At 40.5% G+C, this 22,787-nt stretch overlaps 1 protein-coding gene across 2 annotated transcripts; it reads left to right on the top strand.

The window, feature by feature from the left end:
• The first annotated feature begins 1,812 nt into the window (after positions 1-1,812).
• Positions 1,813-22,715, top strand: LOC130174086 (putative methyltransferase NSUN7). Of its 2 annotated transcripts, none has more exons than XM_056383702.1 (13): positions 1,813-2,137; positions 2,716-3,070; positions 7,805-7,863; positions 10,549-10,679; positions 10,775-10,927; positions 11,578-11,761; positions 12,677-12,911; positions 13,403-13,546; positions 14,063-14,164; positions 15,397-15,532; positions 16,212-16,335; positions 21,279-21,537; positions 22,119-22,715. In XM_056383702.1, exons 2-13 carry the CDS (start codon positions 2,746-2,748, stop codon positions 22,532-22,534), a joined length of 2,268 nt encoding a protein of 755 aa, XP_056239677.1. In that variant the 5' UTR covers positions 1,813-2,137; positions 2,716-2,745; the 3' UTR covers positions 22,535-22,715. The 2 variants fall into 2 exon arrangements, with proteins under 2 accessions (XP_056239677.1, XP_056239678.1); XM_056383703.1 differs by having other exon boundaries at positions 1,813-2,142.
• Positions 22,716-22,787: the final 72 nt, after the last annotated feature.

Raw genomic sequence — 22,787 nt, 5'->3', positions numbered from 1 at the left:
TTACAGTAGAGGGCGTTGCTTTCCCACAATCTGGTGGTACATGCCCCTAAGCGTAACTGTTTGAAGCTGCATGTGGCAACACAAGTGCACAGGATTTGCACCTCAGAGTTATTCCTGCTGTCTTTTCATCATCCACAGCAATCCACACACAGGATTTCACCACTGAGAGGAGAAAAAAAAAGATTTGTGGGTTGTTTATTAGTTCTCCAGGTTATAATATTGTAAGAGACTGTTTCATGCTGCAATTCCATGATTAAACGGAGACTATTGATGAAGGGAGTTTCTAGAAATGCTGGGGCAGCAGGCAGTATGTCTTTTGATTATTCTATTGAGTCTCTCCAACATGGACCATGTTGAGCAGAAATAAAATAGGCAGAGGAGTCGCTGTTTTTCATCCTCCTCTCCAAAGTGTTTGTCATGCTGAGGCACGATGCTTCTGATATAAGTGAGAATATCTTATATTTGCTGTCTGAAAGGAGCCGACTGCATTGTGTTGCATTAGTGCTCAGTGAGCTGCAGGGGCCACAGCAGGCCGTAATCACCATGGGAGACAAGGAGAAGTGCAAACCGTGTAATTTGGTGGGAAAATTACCAAGTGCTTTACAAAATTTCACTTGGAAAAGTATTATCTGTCGCCATTTAAATTTACACACAGAAGGGGAAAATCACTGTGATGATACAATGAATTCACCAATGACTGACTAGTGGTGGAAAGGAACTAGGTTTTTTTTTTTTACACAATTACCACCCTTGAGCACAATTTGGAGGCACTTTACATGGATGTTTCCATTTTATACTCATTTATATTTGTAGTCCACAACATTTTAAAGGGAAATATGGTACTTTTTACTAAATCACTTTTATCTGACAGCTGTCGTTCCTAGTTTCTTTGCAGCTTAAGATTTTTCATAGAAGACATACAATCATCTTATATTACCCTACAGAAGATAAAGCAGCTAATATCAGCTCCGCCTCAGCCAGCTACAACATTAACATGCACACTTTTACTTATAATGGACTAGTTTTACACTGTTACTGAGTATTTCATACTTTTACATTATCGTCTATTTTATTTCAAAGAAGAGATTTAAATAAAAGGCTTTGAAAGCAATTTAAAAAAAATCAAAACAATGCAATATTGCCTTCATTGCACTATTGTTTAGTGTCACTGACTGACCTTATGGAAAGGAATTTGAAGTGTCCGGACACAGAAAACCTTTTATCTCACGTTACATTTGAAAAAGGGTTTTGGTTGAAATGTGCAAGACTGAAAACAAATGACACATTATACAAGTGAATCTTTATCAAATTGTGTAACATTAGTGTTATTGAGAACATAATGGAAGTCTCAGAGGTACAATTTTCTCTCAATATAGGCTTCAAAAAAAGGTCTGCTTATGTGTATGGTGCAATGTGTGTAAGTTGAAGTTTTATACAGACATATAGTAATTTAGATGATTGTCTCAGATGGAATAATCGTAGTGCAAGGAGGAGAGGAAAATGGAAGTTTCCCAGACCTTAGCTTCGCCCCTGCGTTTGCACGAAAACTTCTCCATGGACCCTCGTTCTGAAACAGCAGGTGCACGCCATCTGCAAATGATTTAGGTTTATCTATGACTGTCCACCAGTGCTGTCATTAGCTTTCGTTTGACATATTGCTCTGTAAAACTTTAACAAGCACACAATGTTCCAGATAGACAGAGGACATCCAGCGCTAAAGAGATTAATTCTTGATCCGTGAAGAACAGGACCTTGAAATTGGCATGCGGTTGCCATGGTGATGGAAGCACACTAATCCAAAAAGTGCTATGCATACATTTAGGAAGTTTGTTTTTAAGTGGAGGCACAACACTTGGTGTGTTAAAACTTAAAAGCAGTTTTATAAATAACAGAGGAGATTCAAGGGTTGGAGTGGGGGGTGTTGTAAACATCTGCGGAGACGCCCATTGCCTCTAAACGGACCCAGATTTATAGTGGGGAATTTATTTGCCTCGAGTCACGGAGTCACCAGAACGACCAACAGTGGCAACTACCGTTAAAACTAGCGTTACATACTTGCAACGATAAATAAACATGAAAACTCCCGGATACGAGTGAAGTATTTTTGGGAGCGAAAGCGGGACACTCCTTTCGTAAGGTAAGGTGAGTTACTCGAAATATTTAGTTTACCGCTGTTAACAAACAGTAACGTTAGCTTGGTTAAATCATTGCCTAGGTTTTTAACGAATCATTCCGAAAGCGTAACCATCATAGTAGCCATTAGCTAACATTTCCTCACTTGTTTCAAAACAGAATATTTAATTAGTTTACTGTTATGTGCCTTACTTAATACTTACAGCCAGTTACATTTTTAAATAAATAATGAGGCCACATTATCTTCAAAAAACATTACTTTTGGCCAAATGTTCACCCTGGCTAGCTAATCTTAAATGAAACAATGCAAAGTTAAGTCATAGATATTTGAATCACACCATTTTCACCATGGTTATAAACGTTAGCTTTGAGTGTAATTGATTGGCTGCACACATTTTGCAGTGAGGTTTATGGCTAGACTGTGGACATTTATTCACAAGTAACTTATTTAATAAAGTCTAAAAGTCGATTTTCTTTATACTGCCCCAAATCCCAAATTTATCTCAGTGTCTAACTTGTGTATGAGTGGTTTGTGCAATATTTAACTCCTTAAAGTAACGATTTATTTTGGCATGTTCTCAGGTGTCAAAGAGGAAACACATCACTGAGAAGATGGTTAGAAATAAAAACAGTCGCTCTTCCACATTAAAAATAGCTGACTCTCAGATGGCAAGCAGCAAAGATCTGACTCCTCTGGATGACCCAGCCGACAGTGACATCCCTGCTCCAGAGCTCCAGACCACTGGCCAAGGTCAGCTGGGCTTCCCAGACAGAGTCTACCTGCTGGCATCAATCATCTTTCAGAATAACCATCTGGAAAAGCCTGCTGCCCACAGGTTGGTGAATTATGGCAAAGAGAGTGGAATCCCATTACCGGACTTCAAAGATGAGGAGATGCAACGTACTGCTTATGGACTAGCCTTCAATACGCTTAAATGTAAGTTTGTCAGTGACTGGTTACCTGAGGTTGTTTGGGTTTGTTGAACCTTGTGTCCTTATTACTTTTCCCTTGTTTCTTTCTTGCTTCCTTTTTTCTTTCAACCTTGCATGCATGTACACAGCCACGCCCTTTATATACTTGGACTGTGTGTTTTGGGTGACTTGTTTAGAGTGTACAGTGACCCCTATTTTGATTTATTTCAGGTACATTAAATTGCATGTAAAACAAGTAAAGTATTTGATTCCAGGCAAACAAACAGCCATTTGAAATGAGAATAAATAGCCCTGGGGAAGTTAATTGACAGGTAGAATTGGATATAGATAGATTGATGAAGGGCAAGTAGAAGAGAAAAAAAATGCTTGAATGACCAGGGGGAATTCTGTGTGAAGCTACAGATCAATTTAGCCCATAATCTGTTATCTGGGACTGGGGTGGGGTCTGGGTGGCCGAAGTCACAGAGGTGTGTAATCACCATGGTGATCAGGGAGGCGAGGTGAGTTGACTGTCAGTGCAGGAAGCTGGCTGGAATCGATTTAATGCGTTCTTAGTGGATGGAGAGGTCAGGTAGCAGGAACACCCTCATAGCCATGAATGATTTTGTTCATTCTCACCACCCATCCACTAAACTTGGATAAGCCTTGGGCCTACATGTCCCACAATTAATGCAGATCACCTCAAAATCTAGCATCTAATTTATCATCACAAGCCCCAGCACATCATTGCAATAACCTTTATCAGTTTTACCGCTGTAGGTCATAGTACTTACATTTCTAGATGAAATCGACTACATTGCTAAGGATAATAAGAGAGCACTTAGGGATCTTATTGCCAGGACATTGTTTTCATTCATCACCCTTTATTTGTTTCTACAAGAGGATGCCTGTATGCACTAACCAGAATGAGGAATTAGCTTTTACTGTAGGCACGTGAAAACAAATTAATTTGCACGAGAACATGAGCTAAGCTCTACTTACAGGAAAAAATGGCCTGCTTGAGCTTATAATAATTACAGTATACTGCATTACTTGCTAAATTTAATCCCCTTTTTGTTCAGAGCTTATTTCAAAGACAAATATTCCTCTCTTATCTGTGCTATGTTAGTACAGTTCTTCTTTACAGTCCCCATCCCCCACACCTAATATTTTTGGAATTGGTTAATTTGTACAATTTCAATAAGCGGGATAATACCGTACATTACAGACAACTTAAAGAAGGAAGAAGCTGAGAAGCCACCATTGGCTAGTTTTCAGGATAATAAAATAATGAATGTCTCTTTAATTTTTACTGTTTTACTGGAACATGGTCTGCACAGAAAATGGATTAAATAAATTCTAGTTTTCCTGTGTATTTGAAGCTGAATCAGTTTGCAGTGTTACAGTACAACAATTTCTGAGTACATCATTGTTTCACACGTAGAGCAGCTTGGGCTGATTTTTCATGAAACTTTATTCCAGTTATGGAGAAGGTGACTTTCCTCAATCACATACACATGTTGGTCACATGTTAGATTGTCTCGATGTGTGGTGAAATTGGGTGCAGATGAAATGACACAACCTGGAAGCCAATGTTAATCTCTCCTCTTCCTCCTCCTCCTACAAGCGGTGTGACTTTTGGTGCAGAAATTGATTTACTAGTGACACACACCCATGCAGTGCACGAAACACATTATTCGTGCACTGCCTTGCAATGACTGATCCAAAATTGAGCTGAGGTCAGTTGTTAACCCAAAGAAGAAATGCTTCAGCAGCGAAAAAATGTACAGAGCAAAATGCCAATGAGCTCTGGTATTGATCTTGTGATTATAACTGTTATCTGCTCAAAACAAAAACGTTGTCCAGTAATCTCCGTGTCGGTGGCTGAGGACACAGACTTTGTGATTGTCAGTCACTACAAAAATATGGAGTGAAAATTGGAGTTTACCCTGGTGTAGATTTGACATTTTTAAAACAAAGACAAGGCTGAAGTTGCCCGAATAACAAATATTAGCAGTCAAGTCCTTTTTGCCTTCTCGTCTCTGCTGCTTGTTCTCTTACACTTTGTTCTGATTGTTCTCTTTCTTTTATATCTTCGGGGCTTTACTATTTCTTCGACCTCTCCCGTGTGTTTAAAAATTCCTTTTTCATATCTGAGTGACTTTCTACACAATCACTGACCTAGAGGCAGTTTGTGTTGTCAAGGTTTCATTTCTTGTTGATTGGTCATATTGTGTGCTCTCACTGCTCGAGGTATGTTCAGATGTTAAGCTATGTAAAGTCATTTTTGTGTGAATTTTTACTGGTAGAAAATAGTTGACCTTGTCGCAGGCAATGAGAGCCCCCCTCCCTCCTTTCCTGCTCTCCCTCTTTCTTTCCACTGGCTACTCCTCTGAGTATTTCTGCCTCATTGTCCATACTGTCCAACTGGGCTGCCAGACGCCCTTGTCAGATGACTGTGGTTGCTGTATTCTCTATGTGCAACTAGAAAGGTTCTTTGGACCACTTTGTATGAGGCTAGACTTAGACTATTGGAGAGAGGAAGACTGTCTTTTTTGTCCTTGACCACAATCAGAGCAGCTACCACCAGTATGCCTTAGCAGATGTTAAATAGTGCATGTGCACAACATGAAAGAGAGCCTTGCTATTTAGTCCAAAAGTAATTGTGTAACTTATGGCATGTACCTTTTTTTTGGCTGCTACTCTCTCAGATTAATGTGCAATCTGGTGCATTGATGCGGAACATTGTGAGACAAAGAACTGGCTGAAGAGGTGCCTGCATTCAGGTCTGGCTCTTTCACTAAGGATCTGTTTGACTACAGTCCCCATCAATCACTGTTCATTGTATAATACCTGGATAGAAGCCACAAAACACACAACCTCAACAAAAGTGCTGGGATAACTAGTGCCTTCTGTTGGTGTAGGACAAGTTTCTCATTAGACTGATTCCAAGCCTTTTTTGCATGTCAATTTCTAGTACCAGGGGCTCTGATTTGAGAAATTCTGTCTTGTCCCACAAGCAAAACCCAGCACTGTTTCCGCTGTGTAAAGACGTCTCCTGTATGTGATTTATAGCTGAATTTTCTCTGTGTTTTACTCGACCTGCTGTGTATGATTTATAGCATGTGGAGGACTGTGACCTCTACAGACCCAACCACCATGGCCCCTTCTGGGGTCTGTGCTTCACTGTGTGCAGTGAGTGGTTATCTCTTCAGGGCTTATCTTGGAGGACCCTCTGCAGTAATGGCCACTGTTGTAAACCTTATTGACCTACATCAGCTATAAATTAGAGCACTGCTGATGATATGCCTTTGTTTCCACAATTAAAGATAAGCTCCATTACATGGCAAAATTTATTTGTGTACCTGGCTGCTTGTGTGCTGATATACCTGGATGCAGAGACCAAGAGTACAGTTTGGCATGATTTGCGATGTGATAAATTAACAGCGGTGTCTGTGGTTTCCATGGTATCTCAATAGATGGGCTCTGTCCTGGTCATACCTCCTATTTGCAGCTTAAGAGCTGTGTCTAAAAAGAAGAAGAATTAGCCAAGAAGGCAACCACACATGTAGCAGACACACTGCACACGCATATTAATGGTACAACTGAAGGTTTTCACATTTACTCAAACACATGCACCTCATTTCCACCTCTCCCTTGAAACACGTCCACATTAGAGAATTTATCCTTTTTCCCATTTCCTGTGTATAATGAGCAAAGACTGCACCTGCTGAGTGGCTTTGGAAGCAGCTGTTCTTTAATCCTCACATGATAACCTGGATAGTGTTGCCATCTGTCCATCTCCCTCATGTTGAAAAGGAGAGCCCACTGCTCACAGATGGGTGTGGAATGGATAAGTCTTTTTGTGTTTTGGTATATTTCAGAGGGAAAGCATCTTGTTGGCTATCGAGACAGTCGCTGCCTTCATGATGTGACAGTCAGGGCATGATTTAAAAACAATATAAACCACATAGATATCTGATTGGCAACTCTCACCATTTTACAGTTCATATAGTTATATTTCTATTCTATTGTCCAGTTTGATAAGATGGTCAAGCAAAGCGTAATTGTAGAGCTGTCCATCAATTTGCTACCTCATCATATGTAATGGGTGTTAAATAAGATAATTATAAATAAAGATAAAATAAAGAGAGTAACGAGAGTCAGAAACACAGTGTAGTCTGGTATGAAATACATGCATGGTTCTTATATTTGGTTTCACAGATCATATTTAGATGTACCCTGTCAAGTACCTCAGATGTCATTAATTCATTAGTCCCTTGATTTCACACATGCACTCACTACAGACACAATAAACGAAAGAAATGAGGCAAATGAAGAATCAGATTAAGTCTAATTAAGAACCAAATAAGCATTTAATCATGGGAAATTACCCCCACCCCCCTCCCCCATTTAATTGAATTATCTTTTCAAATTAAATCACGATCGTTTGGTATGCCTCTAGGAGCCCCTCTCCCTTTGTCTTAATCTCTTTTCTCTCTTTTTTCTATCATTAGATATGGATTTATCCTTCATAGCATATATTTTACCAGTTAATGGATAGTATGTAATTTCTTGTGCCTTTATCTATTGCTCCAAATGAAAGAGTGGGGATTTTTTTCTAGGGATAATTAGACACTAATATATAAAATGGCACTAATATACAAATGTATTGCTCAGATGCAAAATTAGTAATGGAAATCCCCATTACTACATTTCCATCCTTTTACCTAATCTTTTTTACTTTGTTTCTGTACAGATCAAGAACTGCTGGAGGACATCATGATTGACAGCTACTTTTACCCCACTCAGCCAATAGTAAGTGAGTTCCATAGGGGCAGTATTTTTAACATAGCAGAAGTACACATGTTTAATCCTTTGGCGTATGTCAGTATTATGTGACAGAGAGGCACATAAATTTCTTTCAATTGTTCAAAAAAGACCAGAAGTAAGTTCTGGAGTTTATAATGCCATTCCTTTGTTTATATGTTTACCTCATGCTCTTTTTCTAAATTCTTTCACTCTCAAGGATTTGACAGAGCATTACTCAGTGTTCTTCAGTATTCCTGTCCTGCTATTTATACTCCACGTACTCTTTGTTTTGTTCTCAAGACCTTTAATCAGTAAAAGTAGTTATTAAGTAGTTTTAATAGTTAAAAATAGTTTTGATGTATTACACTGATACACTCCTTCTTTCTCCTTTTCTCCTTTTATATACACCTTTTATATTCCCTGCCCTAATCGATGACAATCGCTCCCTTTGGAGTAACACATCTAAAAAGTACTATGTGGCAGAATATGCCTGGCTGCGTTTTTTCCTTTAATGCTTTTCTCAAACAAAACACCTCATTAATTAGTGATGAAATCAAAATGCTGTAACAAGCCAGGGGCAGTGTGTTTGGAGGTAGCATCTAAGTGTATTCTACACAATGTCTACCCAACATTAGTCCATGAACCAGTGTGCTGAATGCTTTTAGTGATACTAAGGCTATGCTGAGTAGTCGTAAAAGAAAAATTCCCAACACAGCTGTGAACCTGCTGCTGTTAGACAATAGAAGAATGCCCTGCTACTTACATGAAGAGGTATCCTCTGGAGGAGACTGGTGTGTACTCACCCTACTTTTAACATTCCACATAAAAAAAGCTGTGGAAAGATGAGGGGTGCTTTAGCTCCTTCTCCAGCAATCTGGATGGTGATAAAACATGCACAGAGTGCAGAGCTAGTCTGTGTGCACAGAGCTAGTAGAGGAGAAGAGTGATGAAAGCAAGAGGTGCTGTGTAGAAAACCTGAGCAGTCATGGAGTGTAAAGATTGTAGACAACTAACGTCTATTTCAGTGAGGGCGCAAACATATACGGACACATTAATACACATGAATGTGTGTTTGCAAAGCAAACCCTACAAACACACACATACACTCACACTGTAGCCCTCTGAAATATGGCCCTGGGTGAAATGAATGGGTCTCCCTATGTGTTGGTGGCAGGTCGTTACTCTGCATCCCTCTAGTGAGACAATAAAGCCCAGACACAAAGAGAAAGTCTTTAGAACTCAAGCTCACCTCCTTTTACACTGCTGGCATCTATAAAGTTCAACCTTGATAGAAAAAGGAGAAAGAGGTGGGTGAGAGGGAATAGGCTGGCTGGAAAAAGGGGGGTACATGAGGGTACTGGAAAAAAGGGGGATTGAAAAATGAAGATACAGATAGAGATAGACTTGCATGCTGAAAGAGCCTGAGGCATATTTGATCTCAGTGGAGAGAGAAAATGAAGCCTAAATCCTGTGGAGGATGGAAATAGCCTGAGTGACAATGTCAAATCTGTAGAGGCAAACATATTAGGCTGAGCGGCACATTTAACATGAAACAGATCCAATCCCTGTATAAAATGAGCCATGAAACTTTAATCATATCTTATGTATTCCAATTGCCTTATCTATAAAACTCATCTGATAATACTTAACTGAATTTAACCATTGGCCACGTTGATTGATCAAACCCAGCTTATGGTCATGTGATAAAATAGAAAATTAGTCCACGCAAAGTGAGACCAAGTTACTATCTTATGTTGTAGGCGTGGATCTGAAATGACAAACAGAGCTGGTATGTTTACTGTGCGCCAGTTTCCTACCATGGGATGTTGTTGCCAGGCAAATTAATGACTGGGAATTTTCCCACACCCAAGGGTTTAACCTTAGTAAAGGGCAAATGGAACTTGAGCTAGAGAGGGAGGACAAGAGAGGAAAAGTGGAGTGCCACAACCTGTCTTATAAACCAACCTTTCCAAAAGCGCCTGGAATGAATAATAAGTGTTGGCTAATTCCTTAGCTGCAACATAAACCCTTGTAGCGTTCTAGCTTCTCGCCCCATTAGCCCAGTAGTGAGGATGTGGCAAGCTGTTGCTGCTGTGGAACACCATCTGCCACTAATGCAGCTGGTGCCCTCCCACCCTCAGGGACAGAAAGGTGGAGTGAGAAAGGGAGAAAGAGAGAGTGAGAGAGAGAGAGAGAGAGAGATAGAGAGAGAGAGAGGTATAAACATGGAAAGAAGAAGAGAGAGAGGTAGAGAGCTGAAGGGAGAGAGATCATTGTAGAGGAGGAGAGGTAGAGACACAACTCAGGCTTCCTCCTCTGTTTAATTAGCAGAGGTGGGGTCATGGCAGGACATCCTTGAGCTACTATGTGTGTATCAGTGTCTGAAAACTGGATAATTTAGTCTCTGAATCAATACAGATAAATACTATAACTGCACTGCACCCCTCATTAGGTAACCAAAATAGAGCTTTCTCTTATACACTCAAATATCAGGTTGTGCTGGTTTTATGCACTTTTAAATTCTACATATGTACCTTATGCCGCAGACTTTTGAGGTGTAACCTTTCAATAAATAAAAGCTTTCTCCCCAGCCATGTTATTTAGTTTCTGTTCTTGTTCCTCCTCTTTTCATTGTTCTCTTGTTAAAACAGGTGTCATCAATCAACTGTATATTTTGTTCTTATGCTCCAGCCAGATGATCAGATGGGCCTTGTTGCTGTTATGCTGTATGACTTCCAGGACAGGAAGTTCCTCCCACGGGAATGCTTAGGGGAGGAGGAGATCATACAGGAAGTTAGAGATGTCGAAAACTGTCTTCTCAGGTAAGGAAAGAAAATAAGAGGGAGCACAAAGAAAGAATTCAAACTATAAAAGGGAGGACCAACTGAGAAATAAATTTTATATGTGTTCTTCGTAGGTTTAAAACCAAGCTGGCAGCCTCTTTGGCCCGCTGCAGGATCAAACACAATCTCCTGTCCATTGAGTGTATCCTGCCAGAGAGTGTGAAGACAAAGCAGGAGAGATCAAGCAGCCTTCCACTTTACACATGGGTCAACACACTGAAGAGCAGGTCAGCTGAGCACAAGCTAAAATACTCTCATACACAAAACTAGTATGCGCTCACCCACTCAAAAGCAGATTACATATCTATACGTTGACACCTGTCCATGAACATGGGAATGCACTGAAAGCATACATAGAGTAAATGCAAGCATCAACGCACTCACCTACATCTATACACAGACCTTAAACTTGTGGTGCTGCCCAGTGTTTTATGGGCCAGGTGCCCTGCTGACATCCAATTAAACCACCAGACTATGTGTACGCGTGTAAGTGCGTGTCTATGTGTCACTGTGTTTGTGTGCTAATGTGTGTTCTTGCACACGCCCCGTCAGGCTGATTCAGTTAGGTGTAAATCCTGCTGCTGCGGACAGATTCAATCAGCAACAACCCTCAGCAAGCTCTGGGACTGTAAAGGTCACCTGTTGGGACGAGTGGTGTGTGTGTGTATGTGTGGGTGCAAGTGTGTATCTTAATGGTTTTTACTGCACATATTACTATTGAAGTCTTAAAGTCTTTTAAAAGGCCACATAGCAATTCTACACACTGTTATTATCTATAATGACAGCCTTCCTCTTTCTCCCAACTCTAACATTCCTCCGTCCTCATCCCTCCTCTATTGGGCTTCCACTAATCTGCCGCCCTCTCCTTTGCTTCTAGTCTTGATGAGGTCCAAAGTGTTCTGCGGAGTGCAGGCTTCTCGCAGGTGAAATCGATTGGGCAGCTAGGGGGCCAGAGCTTCTGCCAGGATCCCCACTGTGGGGATATACTGGTATTCCCTGCTCAGCTGAAAGCTCAGCTGTACTCCACCAAGCTACTTAGCGACCACAAACTCATCATCCAGGTACAAGCTACACACAGAGAGGAGGTTTCTGACAAGGGCAGCCTCCTCTCTGTACTTAAATATGGCTGTGGAATTCTGTTCAGCACTATCCATCTTCACTGATATTTATGATTTAACTTTGGTAATAGACTTGGTTCCTGACGCCAACTAAGATTAGTTTTCTGAGATACAAATATTTCACATCAGATTCCCCCATCTGGCCATACTTCACATTGAGCCATAAAGAATTCTCCAGTCAGGGGATGAGCGGTTTAATCATTTAATTTCTACTCCATTAAAGTCAAGCTGCCATACAACCCATAAGCAGCACGCAGCACTACAACACACTTGAATCAGATTTTGCAGCCAAATACAATCAAATATTCAATCACCTCTCCTTTTTCCACTTCTTCCCTCTCATGATTTATGGGTTTCTATCACACACTCTCTCTCTTCTGTTCTTTGCAAATGTCCTTGTTCTTCTCTCCATTCTCCCTGGTTTGTCTTTTCTGACAAACCCTGTGATCTGGATGCTGACTACAGAAACTCAACCCAGCCCAGTGGCTCCACAGGGATATGTTATGCACTATTTCCAGAGGGGATCCCATTGATTGAAGGACATCTCTGTTGTAATCTGACTACACCGCTACTCTCCTTCATTTTCTACATTTCTCTTTTCCTCCATCTCCTCATCTTGACTCCCTTCAGTTTCTGCTTTGCAACAGCTGTTCCAAACTCCCTTTTCTCTATCATCTATTCCCACATCAGTTCCATTTACCACTATCATACAGTGTAACTCTTTCTATTACTTTCTCTTATCTCAGTTTGTGTCTCATTAGTTTGCAAGTGTTGCTAAAAAACCTGGTTCTTGAAGTCTTAAGTTGAAATCTGTTGGTCTCACTACCAAACTAATGCTTTCATTCAATGTGCCTGTAGGATAAGTCTTGCAGCCTAGGCCCAAAAGCAGTGTGCTCCGTGTTACCTGAGGAAGGAGATGTTCTCATGGTGGGGTGCTTCTCTGACCTCACGGTCTGCCACATCGCCTCCCTAATTGCTGAGAAACATAAAACCAACTGTAAAAACCTGCCCACAGTTTATGTTTGTGTCAGCGATCGTACGGATGCTCAAAGGGAAGATCTACAGCAAGCCATCTCTGCTATGGGCTGCAAAAGTAGGCACAGATTGGACGTGTTCATGTCATAATCTGTTTGTGTCTTTGTATGAATGATAAAAGAAGATATACAGAAGGAAGTAGAAGCAGAGAAAACAGCTATTAATTTTCTTTTTGGGAGCTGACTAATTTAAAAAAAGACGGGGGTATTTACACAGAAAGTTTCGGTTAAAAAATTGGTAGTTTGTTCTTTTGAGCAATTTGCCAGAGCATCCAGTGTACTTTAGACCAGTGTCTGCTGAGATTCCAGGATTTATGTAAATATTATTTGGTAATAGCGGCTGCCACCCTAGTTAGTCACTAGGGAAACAATTAAGTGCACGACAAAGCTGACATTTTTTATAATTGCAGAAGATGCCTTCAGGCAGGGAATCTTTCTGCAAAGAAATAGAGTGGGACATTGTGAACAGACTTCTATTCTTCTTCTATTCATTCTACAAATGTGTGTTTATGATTATGTTGTTATTACACTGTATGTGCATGTTACTCAGATGTGAAGCTGATACCAGGGGTCTTTGAGTCTTTGGATGGTGGTGACAAGCGACTTCAGAAGGTCCGTGTTATCCTGTTGACTCCCAAGTGTTCTGTGTCTGCAGTCAGCAACCCAGTTGAATTTATACTGCAAGAGAATGGAGGTATGTAGTATTCTATGCATTCAGCAGGGCCATACAGTATGGACTTAAGAAATACACATTGTAACCTTGTCTATATTACACCCTGTTGTGTCCATACTGAAATAGGAAAGAGGTATAAAAAAGGTTTTAAGTTTTAAGGTAAGCGGTGATTTAATCAATAAATGTAAAGTGGAACAATTCCACATCAAACAATTCCATCACAGAGTTACATGATTACTTCTTTTTCTGTTTAAACAGAAGATGAAGAGCATTACTATGAATATCAATATCCATTTTATCCATTTTATTGCTATGTTTGATCTTGTTTCAAAGATAATTCTTGATGATCCACCCACAATCCTCTCATCCTCTCATGCACATCCTAACCCTCTCACAAACTGTCAAATCAAGCCCAACCATCTACTTACTATATGCTAGTTATATTAAAATTTCTTATATATAATCTGTACTTATACTCAGCATTGTCTTAAACAGAACAATTAAAAAAACTCAGATACTGTTTCTCTGTTTTCTCAGACCCAGACCTGCTGCAGGACCTATCCCAGGGTTCCATAGCACAGAGCAAACTGGAAGCTCTGGTAGCCCAGCAGAGGAAGGATATTGATCATGCCTTGAAGTGTGGGTGTTGAACAACCTGCTCTCATGTAGACTCACACACACACACGCACACTCAGACACACGTACCATATGATCTCAGTCTTGTGCATGTAGCCTCTCTCACCTCTCTGACACAATGAAGCTTATACTTCCTAATTATCTAATCTCGTATGCCATTAGACTGAAGCCTGTGGTGTCCCTTGGAGACAGTCTGAGTCTTAATTAGGAATGCTAATGTTGCTCTGTGCCGGTCAGCCACAGTCTGCTGCAGCATTCCTTGCATATTTTAAACAAGTGATTAGTAATTCTGCTTTTAGTGCATAGATTTTGTAGAACTGAACTTGGCAGAAGGACCTACTTTGTTAAGTCACATGATATGTTGAGCAATTGATATTGTATTGTATTTTATACAGATGTTACAATTATTTTCTGCAGGCAGAGTTTCTTCTGCTGAGTTGCATTCTATATATTTCATTTATTCCATTGAGTACCTTGTTAATCGGGCTCCATCTTGTATTGTTCAGTGCTCTTCTTTTTGTGTTGGTCTGTGTCATGTTCATCAAGCAGATGGAGTCTTTCTGTTAGGCGCAATGAAAACCAGAACCTGTAATCTCACTGTCATCACTCGGCCCTCTGTACATTTTTCCAGTTTAGATACTTTCTATAGGACCGTTAATTAATGGTGGGTGCATATTGAGTGCTTTGGCTGGGTTGAGTTGATGGTATAATTTCAGTGTCTCTACGTAGGCACACGCTTAGACAAAGACACAGACATTTGTTCACATTTGTTTGTAGCCAATTTGCCACATTTTAGCAGATTTTATTTGTGGTAATCTCTGCGTGAAATGTTTCTATCTAACTACAATTTATGAGCAAGAAAGACATCATATCTCAAATGAAGGAAATCAAACAGCCGACAGCCTCACAAATCTACAAGCCAGCAGCAGTTGAATAAAATGAGGAATGCACATACGTAAACAGCATGAAGAAATTAATATTCGACAATCCATTTCTTCAAAGGGAGCATTTGATGAGGAGGATGGCTCAGTTTGAATAATCGCATTTAACTGTCACAAAATGAGAGGAAGAAACACTCTATAACTAAATGTGTGTGTGCTTATCTTTTCTCCCTGGTTTAATTGAACATGAAATGAGTTTGTTGTTTAGAAGTGTGGTCACATGTCAGTAAACTGGCTTTTAACCTGGCTACATACATACAATATGTTGATATATTCATGCATGTTTGTGTGTAGTCCCCAAGGTTTTGGCAGTGGTGTACTCTACCTGTTCTTCATATCCAGAGGAGAATGAAGAGGTTGTGAGCAGAGCCCTTGAACAAGCCAAGGCCAGCTCTGAGCAGGAGGAGGAACCAAAACAAGCAAACTACAGGTCAGCCTCAGTCTTTACCTCAGTACCCTGTTGCACTTTCTGCTCTTTCATTGTCTTTCTTTGTGTGTTTGCCTCGCTGTCTCTCAGCCTGCGGAGTTGTTTGTCTGTCTCTTTTCAGACAGGCCTCTGTCAAAGTCCCACCACACCTTAGGCAGGAACTGAAGGAGACTCAGTGAAAATATAATCAAAGTTGCCATTTTGTGTCTCTAAACACTGAAAAAAGTTTTCAGACAGCTTGCCTTCCCATAGACATCCTTTATAGTTTTTCAATAGGTTTTGCGTGTGCGTGTGTGTTTTTGTTTGTGTGGTGTGAAGAACTAAGACTTGTTGAAGTCAACCATTCCTGTAGACTTGAATATACCAAGACTGACAACTCTCTGCAGTAAGCTGGCCTGGTGTGCTGGCAATGCCTCAGGCTAGCATAAATAACACAGAAGTAATATGGGTATGGATCACACTAGCTTTAACTAGACAACTGGTGCATTTTAGAGCTGAAACAATTGATTTATAATTTATTGAATAATGAAATAACATCATCCAAAGATTAATCAATAATGAAAATGATAATTAGTTGCAGCCCTTGTGCTTTTTCTTAGTTAATGTGTCTTTTATTAACTTTATTAACTTACGTTTGTTCATACATTATATTTTTTTATGTGTATGTGTGTGTTTCACATAGGCTTAGTCCATCTGTGTTCAGCTCTCCTAACAATGCAGAGGGCCCAGAGGAAACAGACCCCTTCTTCATGCTGGAGCCCTCAGAACAGAGTAATGGCTGTTTCCTGGCTGTTCTCACCAGAGAGGTGAGCATCACTAAATCATAACGAAACTTTACAAAGATAAAACAGTGGTTTACATTGATGAATTGGTCTAGGGTCAATTTAGTGTTTTAGTGAGCACAAGAAAGGAGGAGTCATGTAGGAATGCACTCCAGCTGAATTGCACATTTATGTGCAACATGTATAGAAAATACTTAACATCACTGAGCAGTAACTGCTATGGCTCAATGTCAAAGCCAAATGTGAAATCTACCTAAGATGCTGTTCCTCATCGGCCTCCAGGTTCTGCTGTAATAAGGAACTTCTATCTTACTATCTTAAAATGTAAAGTCAGAACCTTTTTCTACATGTTTACTTCTTGAACAGAATCTGTTGCAGCTAAAAAAAAAGCAGCTTAAAAAAGTAGCAACACCACAGCAGCACCACTCCACTGCTGCTGCTGCTTTTAGGCAGTGCAGCCAAAGAGACAAGCAGGGACAAATTTAGATCATTTAGCATCCGGCCCTGGCAAGCTGTCTAGTCTCCAATGACAGAAAATTTCCAACAGTAGTGCTGGACCTGACCAAGGGCTTAACCAGTGTGATACCAGCATGTTACTTGGCTTACTGTTGTATGTTTGCCTGACAATTTGTTCAGTTGTTAAATTGCTGTTCACAGAAAGGATACAGTGAGTATGTTTTTTTGCACACATACAGTATACGCTGAGGTGAAACACTGACTGATCCATTATTTATATCTGCTGAGACGCTCTTGTCCTTCACCCACTCTCATTCAAGTCCTGAAAAACCATCATACAGTTGGCTCTCTCATGGATGCACGCAGACACAGAAACAACAGAGACAAGGTGAAATAAGTTTAATTGGTGAACGTTAAGGCAAGCATGGGAATTATGATGAAGCAGGTACACTGTGCTGTCTGCTATCTGTCACACACAAACATCCACTGGGAAACTGAAGCATGTTTGTAGAAACAGAGCCCTTTGAATGGGAAGCTATGCAGAGATCCAGGCTACAAGAGATGAGATCAGGTGAAAATGAGCATCACAGACTGTGATAGGAAGGAAAGAAATGAGAATGTTGGGTCACAGACATCCTGGCTGAGTTTAATCAGCACCAAGAAAGAAAAGTGAGATGTAGGTGAAGGTGTTGGGATGAGTGTGAATGAATGCTCAAAAGGAAAATCTGAAGATAGAGGAGGACATTGTCTGGGTCAACTTAGAAAAAATAGAAATTCAGTACGTCACAATGAGATGAGGGGATGAGAGGAGCAAGATGACAGTGAGAGTCACCCTCTGAGCAAGAAAAAGCAGAGAGTTGGATAGAGAGAGTGTTGTATGTCATAGCTCATATTAAAAACCGGAAAGGTGATTGAGGGCGATATAGTCCTCTTTTATTTGTGTATACGCCTGTGGAGGTGTTTTGGAATTACCTTTGAGAATTGGACACAGTAGACACAGCAGAAATTTCTTGGACAGAGTGTCTTTGGAGGCAAATTCAGAAATGTCAGTGTCTGAAAGGAGCCCTCAGATCAATTTTCTGACTCTTTTATGAACACTGATAATTGGTACGCACTTTGTCTCTGACTCTATTGTGTCATCGAGTCGTGAGGCTTTAATTGCTTCATAAAGTCTCTCAGTCCTCTATTTCAGCCAAATTCATCTTGTCTCCAACCCACTTTCATATTCCTCTCTTTGTCTGTCCTTCTCTTTCTCTCTGTCTCCCTCTCTCTCTCTCTCTCTCTCTCTCTCTCTCTTTCTCTCTCTCTCTCTCTCACTCTCACTCTCTTTTGCCTATTACTTAGGCTAGATAGTAGACTGTTAGGTCTAACTGGCCATAGGTGCAGTGTGTTGCAGTTGATCTACAGGGCTTCCCCACATCCTCATAATCCACAACATAGCCATGTTTACGACATACTCCCTCACATTATGAAATCTGCTCTCACGCTTATGATGCCAGTGCAAGGTTATTAAGCCATCGTACCCCCACCGGGTATGACGAGGCTCTCTCGCACTGTAGTGTCTGCTTCTCTCTGGCCGTTCATCATGTTTTACACCTCCACTGGCAGGAATGAAAAGATAATCAAACTGCTGTAATGGTGCCTCAAACATGATTTTTTTCTCCCTACCTCCAATAAACTCAGCTAATCAAAAGTTATTGTGGCACTCTGAAAAGCACCATAAAAATAGCAATTATATAAGCGTTTGAATGCTGTCTGGCTTACATCGACTGTCAGAGAAGCGCCCAGTGAAGTTCTTTATGAGCCTTCCATACAGGAACAGCTGGGCACAATAAAGACATTCAAGTTATTCTGGTCAAATTTTTAGAGGAAGCACAGCACATCACGTGTGGACTTTGCTCTAAAAGACTGTAACTACTGAAGGACGAAGTTGGACAATGTTAATATAGGGTTTAGAACCCCACACCTTTCACTTTTACTTTTTTCTTGTATAAGAAGAGTTCCATAAATTTGGATATATTTGCCAAGATATATTGGATATAATGAGTTCAGACAACAGTACTGAAACAGAATGGGCTCCGCCCCAGGGTGTGCTCTGCAGATTAGTTTGGCAGAGTGTAGAAGGAAATGAGAGATTTACAGAGTATGGCATAGTTGGTTAGTGGAGAGGAAGTGAGATTTACAGGGGTGAAGGGAAGAAAGGGAGGCAAAGGAGAGTGTCTGTTGAATAATTCAGCGCCCCCTGTCTGTATGAGTTAGCATCAATGAAGTTCAGGGCGTCCACCAAAGACTGCATTATAGCCGTGCTTCTAAGACATGTTTACCTGTGTGCACAGAGTTTCAACACTTATAGGTACATGCACCTGTGCAAAATGCACCCTCCTCACATGCACAGGCACACTTTATTTTTGCAAACATATCTATGTACACAGAATTACAGCTTATACAAACACATATATGCATTTGCATTAAAGTACATACAAGCACTTACAACAAAATACACACATAAACCCACACAGGCTGCATGTCCCCGTAGTGTACACTGTGCTTGTGAATAATTCAGGTGTTTAGGAGAGCAGTAGGTTGCTGTGTGTGCTGGTGCTGAGACAGCAGGTGACCCCGCAGCCAGCAACAAGGACATGGTGGCTCTCCTCTCTTCTCCTCTCCTCTCCTCTCCTCTCCTCTCCTCTCCTCTTCTCTCCCCTCCTCTCCTCTCTTCTCCTCTCCTCTCCTCTTCTCTCCTCTTCTCTCCCCTCCTCTCCTCTCTTCTCCTCTCCTCTCTTCTCCTTTCCTCTCCTCTCCTCTCTCTCTTCTCCTCTCTCTCCTCTCTCTCCTCTCTTCTCCTCTCCTCTCCTCTTCTCTCCTCTTCTCTCCCCTCCTCTCCTCTCTTCTCCTCTCCTCTCCTCTCTTCTCCTTTCCTCTCCTCTCCTCTTCTCTCCCCTCCTCTCCTCTCTTCTCCTCTCCTCTCCTCTCCTCTCCTCTCCTCTCCTCTCCTCCTCTCCTATATTACATATTGTGTAAAGCAACTCAAGCATTAATTCTTTTTCTTCTTTTATTGGGGTAAATTAATCTTTTTTTAGTAGATCCATTAAATGTTGATTATATGATCTGCCTTAATCTCTTTGTGATTTCTCATTGATTATGATAAATGAGAATATAATATATAAATATAATACAGTTTTTCTCAGTCGCTTTGGTTCGTTTCTCAGATCAGAATTGAAATTCTCAAAACTACTTGTTCAATCTTCACATCATTGTGTCACTTGTGCACATCAAGAAAGCAGTTTCTCATTTCTTTGAACAAGTTGCAAATGTTTTGGTTCATCATGCAAATGATTATGTACAATTCTCTGCTGTTTCCTACATTATCAGTTGCTTATGTCATGTTGATCAAAATGTATTATAATGGGTCTCTGTGAATAGTCTCACCCCCCACAACATTTAGGCATTAGTTCATCCCATAAGTCTTTACATGCAAAATGGTTGAACAAGTTGTCATAATATGTCAAACATATCTCTATACATTTCCATTAGACTTATTTTTCTAAATCTGTCCTGAATTGGTAAATTGCTCCCAGGTGAATCTTGACTTTCTCTAACGAAGGGAAATGTGTGAAGCATTTGATCAACAAATGATCAACCAGTTTTCTGAAATAGCTCAAAGGTGCATCTCATGAACCAACTGGCAAGTATATATATATATATATATATATATATATATATATATATATATATATATATATATATATAGCCGGAGCACAACACAATGTTACAATGTTTGACAATGGAAGGACAAGGAATTGGACGGGGTCAACAGCCAGAGAGAAGAAGAAGAGGAAGAGGAGTGAGGCTGCGTGGAGGAGGAGTTGGGAGGCAAAACAGAGGAAGAGGCAGACGAGGCCTTTCTGTATCGCAATGACATGGTCTGTCAACAAATTACAGTACAAACAGTAAAAGCGTAAATGTGAATCTTGTCCAGTCTCTTGCAATCAATACACTAAGGTGTAACTTACAATTTACAATAAGTGTCATCAAAACTTTAGCCATAGTTTACATCAGAACATCCCTCCAGAGTAAACTGTTATATTGACAACACGACTAAGCAATTTGACTGTCTTATCCGTACACAATAACACAAGGACTTTTCATCTGATGGCAGTGACATGTTCATTGACACAGATATTTACTTTTGAGAGATGAACTAAGGATTTTGAGCAAGAGACTGGCTTTTGCAGGTAATCCATGGTGTTTTGCTATTTGTACGAATTGTTTTGAGAAATTCACTTACTGTTTTGCAAATTTCGAGGATGATTCGAGAAATGTACCAAAGCGATTGAGAAAAACTGTAAGTATTATATTTTATTTCTTACACTGGAGTGTTTGGGTAGCCAGTCAGTGAAGTTACCTGGAGCGCTAACTATATGCTTCAGCAAACAATAGTTAAAGAAATAGTTTCCATTACATTTTCACAACAGCTATTTGGTCATGGAAAATTTGTCATTTCTCAACAGCCTGAGCCAGTGGTCATTGAGACACCACAGGAAGTGCTGGCCAGGGCAAATGCCAAAGGCATACTGGACAGGATCAACTCCAACGAGCCAACCAGAAAAGAGCTCCATGGACATACCAACAGGATGAAAAAAGCAGCCCGTGTGCGCACCTCTCAGCCCCACCTTTCTGTCTGTATTCAATCCAAACACCAACAGACGAAGGGCAGCAACAGTACTTCATTATGTCAGGAATTTACAAACAGACGGTGGTCATCACAAGGTGGGCATGATTGCTTCAGTCCTATATCTTAATTCAGTTGTATATTGTAACAGATACATGAAGCTGGTTAAAGGAGTAGTTTGACATTTTGGTAAATACTTGTATTTGCTTTCTTACTAAGGCTTAAACCAAAAGACTGATGTCACTCTCATGTGTGTCCATTAAATATGAAGCTACAGCCACTTAACTTTGCAGTTGTAAAAGTTATATTTTGTTTGTTAAATCCATACAAAAACTGGATTCTTGTTTACCTTAGGAAAGAGCCAGGCTAGCAGCTTCCCTTGTTTCCAGTCTTTTGCTAAACTATCATAACCATCTCCTGGCTGTAGCTTCATATTTACACAGATAAGTAGAATTAATCTCCACATGTACCTGTAGTGAGAACCCGAATAAGCATACTTTTTCCAAAATGTCAAACCATTCCTTTTAGATTTTGGCTAAGAGTAGCAAGGAATAATGTTGGTTTGAACAGAAGTCGTTCAGTATTTATTTCTCATACCCTTTTCTCAGTGCTTTCTCTACTTTGGTGAAAAAATCAAGTTCTCTTCCTCTGACCTCTATCCCGTTTTTTTGTCTTTCAGGTAAACCCAAATCTCTGCGCTTGCAAACCGTAAAGAATACCGTGTCCAGCCCCTTCGCTTCCTCGAAACAAGAAAGCTCTTGCTCCTCCTCCCTCAAACCAGAAAACAGCAAACCCACCAAAAGCATCACCCCTGTATTCAACACTACAACTACTACCACCACCTCTGTGCATCCCGCCCCTCCTCCTTCTACCCCTGTTGCTCGTCCTCGTAGAGCTCTTCAGGAGGTGCTGAAGCCTGTGGTGCTCGTTCTGCCTCCTGTTCACTTTCCTAACTTCTTTCCTCCCCAGCACAGCCGAACGGGATTCAGCCCCAGCTTCAACTACAAGTGGAGGGGTCCGGGTCAGACTGTACCCCTCTCCCGCTCCAGTGGTGGCCTTTCCAAGGATGTGGTGAAATCCCGGCCTCTGTTTTGAGCTCACAAAAACCCAACACAATTGCTGTGCCAATTGCTTACTTAAAATAAAGTCAGAAGTATTTAAATCTAACACAAAAATGTATAGTGTTATTTAACTGCCAAATTTCACAGAGCATGTGAATACGTCACCTCAAATCTTGAGGTTATTACTTGTCATTATTAAAAAGTCATTATTACCACGTCTTTGCGTTCCATAAAGAAGAACCTTGCCTCATTCAGATTCTAATCAAACTGCATATATTTATAGGGCT

This window comes from Seriola aureovittata, chromosome 8, assembly GCF_021018895.1.
Source record: "Seriola aureovittata isolate HTS-2021-v1 ecotype China chromosome 8, ASM2101889v1, whole genome shotgun sequence".
NCBI lineage: Eukaryota > Metazoa > Chordata > Actinopteri > Carangiformes > Carangidae > Seriola > Seriola aureovittata.
Note: the sequence above shows the minus strand (reverse complement) of the source record. Positions and strands in the feature narration are given on the sequence as shown.